Here is a 12,257-nt window from a genome sequence, read left to right as displayed (position 1 = left end):
GGCTGCTACTCTGAAATTAGACAATATGGTGCTTTATTTAGAATTTGGGTTTGTTTTTTTTAAATCAGAAAAACATCAGGGTTGTTACACAGACAATAAAAATACTCCCATTATGGTGATGCAGCTGTTCTTGCCGTGAACAAAAAGATCTGTAGAATAAAATTTGCCCAGGGAGATGGGGAGAGGAAGCTTAAAATAATTCAGGATAAACTGATTTGAAGAGGAAGGCTTTACACTAAACCAAACATAATGAAGACAGCCACTGCAGGATTCAAGGAGATCTTCTGACATAGCAAATTCTGCAAATAGCTCTCTGAGCCACAAAGTTCTCAACCCAAGCAAGATGGAAGTTTGGAATGTTGAGTAAGGCCAGCCAGGCTGATCTCAATTGTCATGGAAGACCTAGGATGAAAAATGGTTAGAGCAGGGGTCGGCAACCTTTCAGAAGTGGTGTGCTGAGTCTTCATTTAATCACTCTAATTTAAGGTTTCGTATGCCAATAATACATTTTAACGTTTTTAGAAAGTCTCTTTCTATAAGTCTATAATATATAACTAATCTATTGTTGTATGTAAAGTAAATAAGGTTTTAAAAATGTTATATATAATATATAAAAATAAAATTTTGCTTTGTAAAATCCATGTTACTTGTAGCCCCTTAAAATAAAAATAGCAACCTTGCAGTAATAAAGTGAGCGATTGGGAAAAATAATTGGTAAGAGAATAATTTCAGTTTCAAGCTTCAACAGCTTATCAAAGAAAGAGAATTAAGAACATGAAATATACCTTGTCTTACAGTAACTGTAGCTGATTCTAAATTATTTGTCTAAATGCTGCTTCATTTGTTTTTATATTTAGATAATTATTTTAGACGACTTTACCACTAAACTACTGTCGTCATGTGGCAAAATGACTGATTTACTGGCAGAAGGCATCACTGGTAAGTGTAAAATAGTTGTTTAAAAAAAAAAAAAGCACCTTTAATCTGGGGCAAATAAAAATGTTGGACTAATAAATAAGGCTATGTTTTAGCTACGGTATTTTTAGTAAAAGTGACGGACAGGTCACAGACAGTAAACAAATTCACTGCGCTAATAAGCTATGGTAACATAAACACCACCCTATAACGGAAACCTAGTGACCGCTATATTTACCTACATGCCTCCAGCTTTCATCCAGACCATATCACACGATCCATTGTCTACACTCTATAGCCAAGCTCTAAGATACATCCGCATTTGCTCCGATTCTTCAGACAGAGACAAAAACCTACAGGATTTCTATCAAGCATTGTTAAAACTACAGTACCCACCTGCTGAAGTGAAGAAACAGATTGACAGAGCCAGAAGGGTACCCAGAAGTCACCTAGTACAAGACCGGCCCAATAAAGGAAGTAACAGAACGCCACTAGCCGTCACCTACAGCCCCCAACTAAAACCTCTCCAGCGCATCATCAAGGATCTACAATCTATCCTGACCGACCTTGGGGGACAGGTCGGTCCTCGCTTACAGACAGCCCCCCAATCTGAAGCAAATACTCACCAGCAACCACACAACAAAAACACCAACCGTCAAGTCTATCCACATATCTATTCAAGGGACACCATCATAGGACCTAGTCACATCAGCCACACCATCAGGGGCTCGTTCACCTGCACATCTACCAATGTGATATATGCCATCATGTGCCAGAAATGCCCCTGTGCCATGTACATTGGCCAAACAGGACAGTCTCTATCCAAAGAATAAATGGACGCAAATCTGACATCAGGAATCATAACATTCAAAAACCAGTAGGAGAACACTTCAGTCTCCCTGATCACTTAATAACAGACCTAAAAGTGGCAATTCTTCAAGAAAAAAACTTCAAAAACAGACTCCAACGTGAAACTGCAGAACTGAAATTAATTTGCAAACTGGACACCATCAGATTAGGCCTGAATAAAGACTGGGAGTGGGGGAGGGATAGCTCAATGATTTGAGCATTGGCCTGTTAAACCCAGGGTTGTGAGTTCAATCCTTGAGGGGGCCATTTAAGGATCTGGGGCAAAATCAGTACTTGGTCCTGCTAGTGAAGGCCGGGGGCTGGACTCAATGACCTTTCAAGGTCCCTTCCAGTTATAGGAGATAGGATATCTCCATTATTATTATTATTATTTTTTTTTTATACAAAACCTAAACTAATTTCCCCCTACCGTTACACACATCTTGTTGTCAACTATCTGAAATGGGTCACTCTCATTACCACTTCGAAAGTCATTTTTCTTCCCTTGGTATCCTGCTGTCAATTGAATTGTCTTGTTAGACTGACGTCAGGCTTGGTAAGGCAACTCATATCTTTTCATGTATTTATACCTGCTCCTGTATTTTCCACTCCATGCATCTGATGAAGTGGGTTCTAGCCCACGAAAGCTTATGCCTAAATAAATTTGTTAGTCTCTAAGGTGCCATAAGGACTCCTTGTTGTTGTGTGTGTTTTGTGACCTGTCCATGACTTTTACTAAAAATACCTGACTAAAACATGGGTGGGGGGTCGTGGGGGGACAGAGGTGCTGGGGGAGGTGACTCGGAGGGGCTGGGCAGCATGGCCGGGGATGGGGGGTGAGCAGCATGGCCCGGGACCCCTGCTGCTGCGAGGCCTGGAGCTCCGTGCAGGGGGGAGTGTTGGCAGGCCTGGCAGGGGCTCCCTACCCAGCTCTGCGTCCCTGCAGCAGAGGGGGGATGCTCGGCGTGCCGCTCCCACAGCTCCCATTAGCCAGGAACTGCAGCCAATGGGAGCTGCAGGGGTTGGGCCTGTGGATGCAAGCAGCATGTGGCGCAGTGCTTTCTCCCTCCTCCCCCCAGCCCCTTTGCTGCTTAGGAGCTGCAGGGCTGTGGGAGCCGGGGAGCCCCCACCTCTAGCCCCCTCCCACACACCCAAACTGCTGCTGCTGGCCGGGCAGCCCCTGAACCAGCACCAGCGGCTGCAGAAGTCACAATGGTCACAGAAAATCACAGAATCCGTGACCTCCGAATGAACTAGCAGCCTTACTAATAAATATATGCACTGTATGTAATATTACTATTATAAATGAGAAAAAGCTCATAAGACTGTTTCTTTATTTACTTGTTTAATATTCCATGGTTTGTTAATTGCAAGCCTGAAAAACTGTGTTTAATGCTGCTCTCTTGAAAAAACCTTGCAGCATTGGTGCTGCAAAGTGGCATGTTGGCAAGTATAATATCTGTAAAATCCAGAAACTGGTCTGCCATAGCTGACTGGCTGTTTAGTCTTGAAACTTTATGCTGTCAGTTGAGAGACATGCCTTTTCCCTGTCTGCTTTCCTTAAAATCTGGTATGCTTGATCAAATTTGAAGGTCCAGTGTAGAAAGACTTGCTTGAAAGAACTTTACAGTTGGTTGATAGTTAACTTTTCTTTACTTGGAGACTTCACTTTTGGGCAAAGTGGTCTTCAGTGTTTTTCATGCTATATAAGTGATTAGATGCTCCCCTGTACTTTCAGGGAAGCAGCAAATCAAGTATGTGGTCAGACACAAGATGGACTTCTTGAGAATGTCTTTTCAATTGTAGTTAGCTCAGTGAAAATACGTGTTTAGTGTAGAGTTTTGGACAAAGAAAAACAAAGTATTAGCATGTATGAAGAACAGGATATAGCATTCTCAGCATTCTCACCACATATAAATCAATGGAATGCCCTCATCTTGAATCCTGTATCCAGTCTCGAGAAAACAGAAATAGGAGAGGTCCAGAGAAGGGAAACCAAAATTGCTGAAGCCATGGAAAAACTTTCCTATGGAAAAGACTGAATCTGAATCCTTTCCACACCATCAGGCATTGTTTAAGGCATGGAAAAGGCTCTTCCATCCCTGTCCATCGTGCCACTAGAGTAGAACACCAGAGTTACGAACTGACTGGTCAACTACACACCTCATTTGGAACCAGAAGTATGCAATCAGGCAGCAGCAGAAACCCCCCCAAAACACCCCAGCAAGGATATTACTGTGTTAAATGTAAATTGCTAAAAAAAAAAAAAAAAAAAAAAAAGTTGCTATATTTAAAAAAAAAAAAAAATAAGGAAACTCTCTGTGCTTGTTTCATTTAAATTAAGGTGGCTAAAAGCAGCATTTTTCTTCTAGCTAGTAAAGTTTCAAAGCTGTATTTAAATCAATGTTCAGTTGTAAAGTTTTGAAAGAACAGCCATAATGTTTTGTTCAGAGTTATTGAACAACTTTCATTCCTGAGATTTTTTGTATCTCTGAGCTTCTACTGTACTCAGAATACTTTGTTGTGTTTCTATAACTTTTGTACAAAGGTGGGTTGTTGTTCCATTGCAGTGTTTCATCTTCTCAAGAATACAGGTAAATCTATTCTCAAATATATCATATAGGAGGACCAGTAGGCTGCTTTTAGCCTGATCCCTACCTTTGACCTGTTCAGTTTGTGTGGCCCTATCAAGAGTTAAAACTCCTGCAAGCATAGCTGTCAGGTTCACTGGAACACACAAGCCTTCCCTCTACATCAGGGTGCAGTCTCCAGGGAAGGATGGAAAGACTAAGAACTGTTTAAGTTTAGAGTGGAGAGAAGAGGGGACATGATAGCTGTGAATAAAATAATGAATGATATAGAGAATAAGGGGACATCCAATGAAACTAAAAGGTAAAGTTTAAAAGTTCTAAAAGGAAATCCTTCTATTCAATGCCAAATTAACCTATGGAACTGTCAAGACAGATTTTCCCACTCTAGCACTTTGAGTGCAGAAGGTGGGGGGGGGGGCCACAAGGACTCTAAAAATTAATACTTGCCACTCTAAGCTTGTATTAAACTCCCAAGGTTACAGCTTTTCTCTGACCTTGGATTGGTAGATGCTGCCACCACGCAAATGCAAAACCCCTTTGGGAACCCAGGAAGGCACACTTGGGAATTCCTTCCTGTGGGGTACCCTCAAGCCCTTTCACCCCCACCCCACACCCTGGGGAAGAGCTGGGAAAGGAGAGGGGGGGGGGGGAAAGTAAATCAACTGTTGCTACCAGCTAATTAAACAATATGTGCACAAACCTCTTAAGACGCACAAATCCAATTCTGTTTGTAAAAAAAAAAAAAAAAAAAAGTAAATTTTATTAATAAAAGAAAATGCATCTGGGAACTTAGTCTTCTGCTAGATTAAATAAAAAAACTACAAGAATTAAGCATTAAGAATAGCTCTCTTGAGGTCTAGCTTAAAGGTTACAAGCAAAACAAAAGCACCTGGGGTTAGCACAGAGAAATCCACAAGCCATAAAGAAATAAAAGGGATAAACCTAATCGCGTCTTCCTAGACCTTTCCTGATCTACTCACATATCTGGGGTTTTAGGTGAGTAGTTTCTGGGTATGATACTGATGATTTTTTTCATACCTGGTCCAAGCTTTTCACAGCATAACTGCTCCCTGTCTGCCTCTCCCTGAGAACAACAGACAAAAGGGAGTCTTTGTTCAATTTTAAAATGTTCTAGCCTTCCCATGGGCTCTTTTGGCCAGGTGTCCACTCAATTCCTTTTATCTATGCAGCAGTGAGACTTTTTAACCCTTTACAGGTAGAGCAATTAGAGAACAGCTACTAAGAGGGATTTTATAGCTACTGTCTGGCTGGGTGTCCATAAAAGGGAGCTACTCCCACCCCCCTTCATTTATCACAGGAACTCATTTTTACAATATGTCAGAGTCCAAGAGCTTTCCAGAATAAAAAGGATTAAAAATGGATAATGAAAATATTCTTGGCTAGAATTAGCTAGAATAAAAAATGAAGGCTATAACTCCTCATTCTTCAGGCAGTCGCTTTCTGCAAGTGTTTAAGGGGAAAGTACCCTGATGGGCAGTTCAATATCTGTCCATTATGGAGTTTCTTGCACCTTCCTCTGAAGCATTTGGTATTGGCCTCTGTCAGAAGCAGAATATCAGATGAGATTTCATTTGATAGTATAATTGCTATATGATATATTTGAGAATAGATTTACCTATATTCTTGAGAAGATGAAACACTGCAATCATAAACTTTATAGCCTGTAAAAACCATTTATTTAAGGGAACACTTATATTTTCCTTGTCTCAGCTGTCTTAAAATTCAAAAAGTAAGTATTTCTCGCTATAAAACTTATTTGAAGTGTGTTTAAAGTTAGCATTTCTGTGATGCCTGATGCCTAAATCATCCTGGTGAAAAGTAATGTTTTGAAATTGATAGTGAATATATTAAACTTTATGAAAGCAGTTTTCAATCTTCTCTAATAGATTCTTTTTAAAAAAAAAATCCGTATTTTATGGTGAGACAGTATTTAGGATGGTAACTTCACAATTCTTGCTCATATGAGTATCAATGAGGCTACTTAAAGTAAGGAGAGATTGTATAATTGGACCCTTAGTATGTAATTTTAAACATTGATATTAAATTTGTTCTGCTTTAAGACCGATTATTTACTCGGATACTGTCTTTCCATATGTCCAGTATATCGCATGCCACTTCAGAAAGAACAATAAGCTCAAATCTCAACTGTAATTCACTTTTCAAGTGTATTTTACTCATAGTAAATTGCTTTGCTGTTTCCATCTGAAAATTTTTCAGAACAAATGGGTATAACTTTTCTTAACCACCAAGTAAGTGAAGTGCTGCTTGAAGTGCCAGACTGACAGTCCGGGAAACTGAAGTTCTCTGTTAATTTACAAAAGCGGTGGCATGATCGGAAGCAAGACAAGTTTTCCCACATTTTCCCACCAATGCATTGCAGCCCTATCTCAAGAAATCCTCTATATGTAATATCTGTAGTATAATGAGTAAGCTAAACAGAGAAGCCATTAAAAGGACGTGTTACATGAAATAGTTGGCTTTTAAAAAATGACCAACTTGTGCATGCAGTTACGTGTCCAGTAGGTTAATTGTACAAGAAATGCTAAAAGGACAGAAAAAGCTAGAGCCTTAAAGGTACTCTGTGTTGGTTTTTTTCCCTTCTGATGTTGAATAGAAGCATAATTTTTACTAAGGTTGTGATCCTGTAAGCTGCTGTTTGCATGTTGGCCCCACGTATGGAGATCCATTGATTTTACTGGGGCTCTACATAAGGGCAGAGGTCTATCTGTGTAGAACAACTTGCAAGACTGGGACCTAGAGGTTTAGTTAGTACGTAACTCTGTTCTACTCTGTCTTTGTGTTAACCTCCAATGTGAAAAATGGGGATTCTTTATAGATAAGGTAGCATCTGGCCCTCGTTGTTTTTTTTTTTTAAGACCCCACCCACAGATCTTACTTAATCAATTAAAAGTGTAATTCATCTCTCTCCATAGAATGAGTTTTACACCCATTTTAGCTTATGGAAATACTAATGTAAAATACAATCACTGGTCAAATAGAGCATTATTAGAAGATGCAATCCAGAATGCTTTAGTTTTTTTGTTTATAAACCTTAGTGTTCAATGTAGTTCCGTTCAATGTAGTTTTCCAAACTTAATTAATTAGGAAAGATATATTGAGTATTGCATTTTGAAATTTATATATTTTAGCTGTGGAGAATGTTTATAAAAACCGTGAGCCTGTCCCGCACATGAAGGCAATTTATTTCATCACTCCAACCAATAAGGTTAGTATTTTTAAGGGGAAAAACTTTTACTTAGTTTTTCTTTTTGATTTTTTTTCTTTCTTTTTGTAGTACAGAAAGCATAAAGCACTAAGCCATCGTAATATTACATACTGAGCTATTACAAAGCTGTCATTCAAAATAATGGCTGTAGAAAAGAGTTGGCTGTACTGATGCTACAGAAATGTTCAGAAGAGACTGAATTTCCAATTATTAAATAATTTTCAATCCATAACAATATAATGTAAGATCTTCTTTCTCCCCTCTGCTTTCTTTGCTTCTTTAAAGCAATCTTTTGTATAACTTCTGTAGATGAGAATATTACTGATCTTCTTTCATTGTTTTGTCATCCTTGGGCTGGATATATATAAATATTATAGTTCAGTGTTTACATTCCCATGTGACTGTGATTACAGTATTTCTGATTTCATACTGATCAATAAACACTAACTTTTCAAAAATATAGACCAGGAAAGTTTGTTCTAAGAGCAGGCAAAATAGACACGAATGACAGTTATTTTCTTTATAGTAAATTACAATTTAGCATTTTTATCTTAAGTCTGTAGATGGGCTTATAAATGACTTTGTAAGTAAAACATCCAGCAAGTACAAAGCAGCATATGTCTACTTCACTGACTGTAAGTAATTTTTTTTATTGAGTTCGATAATGACAAATGTTAAAAAGTGGGTTGTCAGTCTTATCTTGCTACTAACCTATTCTAATTTTCTAGTTGGTGCATATTTGAAAAATTAACTACTGCACTAAGGGGAGTTTCGAGACTCAGCTTGTTTACCAGAGTTGAGAATTTAAGTTGAGGTGTTTTAAAACACCTCCAACCCATAATTCTGTCTTTGCCTGTTAATTATGCTGTAAGGCATTGTAGCCAGAAATGGAAAGCCACAGGATGTGGAATTAGAGTTTCTGTTCAGTGTGGCACTGTGGCTTCTTATTTCCCAGAATAAATATGACATTTGCATTTTATGCTTTAGTTTTCAATGTTACATATTTTGGTTTTATTTTTATAACCTGCTAACTGTATTTGTATGCTATAGAATGTAAAGGAAGAAGCTTTTGAGCAAAATTATGAGGTACACAAACATATAATCCTGTGCATAAATAACATCAAAAAATGACTTTCTTGGGATGACAGTTTGCTGTGCTGCAAGGACAGTGGTTTGAAGTTTGATTATATTTCACTTATTCACTATGAACTCAGTTTTGAGCTGGCCTCCACAAGCTTGTAGGGAAGTAAGAAAGTGTAGGTGTCCTCTTAATTCCTCTGCATAGTCTACTTGCATCATAAATTGCACGCAAAGGAAAGAACAGCTGTCAGTCCATAGGTAATCCCTCAACCTGTGCGCGTGTGGGAACTAAAGCTGCACCCCCTCCATTATCAGTCAGCACAGCTGAAAGAGTGTGGAAAGGGAAATAAGCTGTGCTAGGAAAAGGACACCCCTACTCTGGGTGTCCCTAAACCTCTGACTGCCAGAAACTGGGACTAGATGACAGGGATGGATCACTCGCTAATTGCCCTGTTCCGTTCGTTCCCTCTGAAGCATGTGGCAGACCCAGTATGGCCATTCTTATGTCCTTATATTCTTGTTTAACTTCCTTCCCCCATGGGAAGCAGACATTGAATTTTGGCTGCATCAGTTTGGTTCCTGGTCTACTCTTGGAGCTGTGCAGTTACACGCTTTCCCCTTACTCAGGCCAGATTATAAGACGCCTGTCTATATCTTTAAAAAAAAACAAAAAAAAAACCTCTAATGCAAATCCACTACTAGACTACCCCTCTCCCCCCAAAGCCAAACTACATTCTGCTGTTTGACTTATGATTTGTGGTGTCACTGTTCTGTCTTGTGTGTATGTTTTTGGGGTTTTTTATTATGCTGTTGTGGTAGAACTTAAAAACCTTAATGTTAAAATGAAAAAATGAGAACAGTACAGAAACTTTCCTCTGAGATACGTATTACAGTAGATTTCCACTGTAGCCTTGTGTTTTCCAGCATATTATTGGGTGAAATGTTCCCCAGAGGGCATTCCATACCCTTTGTATGTGTGCTTCATGGTGGCACCAGAATTCCAAGGTCTGCTCCTTTCTGACTGTAGTTGACAAAGCTCCTTGGGACCAGGCAGCATTTTTTAGTGAAGGTTCCAACTTATAGCAGCACTCTTTTGAGCTTCAGTATATATTTCCCCACTGCCTTCCAGTGTCCTTTACTGATTTTTTTTTTCCCCATTCCTTGTCAGTCTGTTGCCCAAAGCATGTCTTCGGCTTGCTTCATGGGCAAACTGCTCTATCTCAAAACAGTTGCCAAATCAGCAGCAACAATTGTTGGGGCTTCATTTCCTGCTCCTTTCTGTGCTTCTTCATGCTAGTCATCTGCATTCTTGACATACTTGAGGCTTTGGCCCTAGCTTCTTGGTATAATATCTAGCTATGCCAACAACAGCAGGGCCTTAAGTACTTTTGGAGTACTTAATAGCCCCTCTTGTTACAGAGGTTCTTCATTGACACACCATGTTCTTAGTAGTCTTAAGGTTCCATCCCTTCAGTTGACTTTCAGGGGATTTACCAAGATTTGGATCTGTTCAGTGGTTAGCATATGATTCATCAATGCACTGTGGTACTATGCTCTTCACTTAGTTGCCACTTCACTTGCAAGAAAGAGGGAGGTAGATGTAGCAGCTGCGTCAGAAGATGCTCGGTGCAACATGATGGATGTGCCTATCACTGTTCTCAGATATCCCCCTGAGCCATCAGGCCTTACGAGTGCCTGAAACCCCTTCTGATCTTGAATAAGACTTGTAGTTGGCTCACCCAGAAAACCTCAAAGGCTTTAGTAAAAGTGAAGAACAGAATTTAGCTCCTGTGCTGGGCTTAGGATTTTGCTTTGACGCTCACTTCAGTCCAGGTCCAATCAGAGGCCTTACAGCTTCTTCACTTGCATTAGTTTTGTCAAGTTTATGGAAGGAAACTTCTGCCTCTTTGTTTAGTCTCTCCTCCAGGAGAAACTCACATCTGAACACCACCTCTGGTAGGGCTTGGACATAGACATCTGGTTTGGTGATGTGTTTAGTGACAATCAGTGAGAGCAGCTGCCTCTGGAATCTGTACTTACAGGTGTAAATATTTATCAGCCTTCCTATGGAGGTTTATCAGAAGCTTGAGGGCCTGTTGAATGATGAAAGGAATCTCTGTGGGGAGAAAAGGGAAGTGAATCTGACAGATCTAACAACCAATGCTATCCTTGGTTTCGTTAGGTCTGTTGTACAGTCCTCCTTCTCTTACTCCATCAAGGAAACCAGGGAGAAGGAAGAGCTGTTACAACTAAGACTGGGTTCAGGCATTTAATGATGAGCATTAAAAGTCAATGGGTTCTAATCTCCCTTTTCAAATGTAGCAAGAACCTCTTTTTAAAAAAAAAAAAAAAAAAAAAAAGACGACTCTGGGTGTCTAGTGATCCTAGACCTTGCATTAATATGGGAAGACATTTATTTGTTGGCGACTTTGGTTATCCTTTGGTGCTACAAAATTGTCTTCCCTCACAATCCACATTTCATCCATATAGAGCTGCTTTGTAGTTGAGCTATTTTTTTTTTTTTTAAATGGAAGATCTTTACAAGTCACAGCCACCAAGAAACTGAACAACCTTCAAGAGGCCTGGTGGTCTCTTGTCTGTAGGCTTTTAGTTAAAATAGGCTCTAGAGCCCTTAAAATCCACTTGGGTTTTTGTGTCATACAACACTCCTACAATAGGTTCTGATGTTCCAAGAGAACCATGTCTGAATGGCTGTCTAATTGTATAGCTCCCTGTTAGAGGTTTAAAGGTTTGTCCATTTATTTCATTTAAGGAAAACCCATTTTGGCTCTCTGTTCAAGGAATTTGTTAAGCATCCATATGGTCTTATCTGCATATATTTACTAATCATTGCTTAAATTCAGCTTCTAGACAAGAATCCAAGTTTAACCTCTCAGTGTTACAGAATATATTTCTAAAATAGGTGCAACCAAACTCTTGTATCTGCTTTTATATTTTGTTTGGGGATGTGTATTGCCCATTTTGAGGGTGTAGGAGATGGCTATCTTAATCTCATTTTTGTAATATTTAGGAGGTGCCTTGCTACTCGTATGAAAGGGGAGAGAAAACCTACACAAAACCCTCTTGTTGTTTTTCACTATTTTTTCTTCTCCTTGTTTGTTCCAGTATCTCTTAAATTTGTTTTAAATCTTTCTCTGGCTTTGGTGTCCAAAAGCTGGAATCCACTGGAAAGAAAAGTACCTGTAACTCTTCTCTGAAGAGAGATCCCAAACCCGGTGGATTAACACCGCTTCTCTTTCCCTTTGCAAGGGTTCTATAATATTTTTATCTATTAATAGTGATTGACTCTTGTTTCAGCCTCTCTTTTGAAAGGACCTGATGATGGAATTCTGTAAGCCATGGGCATGTTTCTGGTTTCTAAAAGTTCAGAATTTTCTAGCTGGGAGAATACCTGTCTGATCACATGCTGGAACCACAGACTAATATGGTAATTCTCTGAAACAGATCTGACTTTTAAAGAACGAGATTTATAAATAAATTAGGTTTTTATGCTGCAAATTTAAATGTGAATGAATTAACTGAAATAAATATAAAATGGCTTCATAACCTTTTAA

General features: G+C 39.2%; 1 protein-coding gene across 3 annotated transcripts in view; it reads left to right on the top strand.

Moving 5' to 3' along the window:
• The window catches only part of STXBP3 (syntaxin binding protein 3), a 49,500-nt gene that overhangs the window by 15,383 nt on the left and 21,860 nt on the right, over positions 1-12,257 (top strand). For all 3 annotated transcript variants that reach the window (XM_034778767.1, XM_034778769.1, XM_034778768.1), the window contains 3 exons: positions 858-939; positions 7,526-7,602; positions 8,159-8,237. In XM_034778767.1, the coding sequence (XP_034634658.1) occupies positions 858-939; positions 7,526-7,602; positions 8,159-8,237 (238 nt within the window). The remainder of the gene's footprint in view (positions 1-857; positions 940-7,525; positions 7,603-8,158; positions 8,238-12,257) is intronic.

The sequence above is a fragment of the Trachemys scripta genome, chromosome 8 (genome assembly GCF_013100865.1).
Source record: "Trachemys scripta elegans isolate TJP31775 chromosome 8, CAS_Tse_1.0, whole genome shotgun sequence".
Classification (NCBI taxonomy): Eukaryota; Metazoa; Chordata; order Testudines; family Emydidae; genus Trachemys; species Trachemys scripta.
This window is presented reverse-complemented; position numbering and strand designations above follow the sequence as displayed.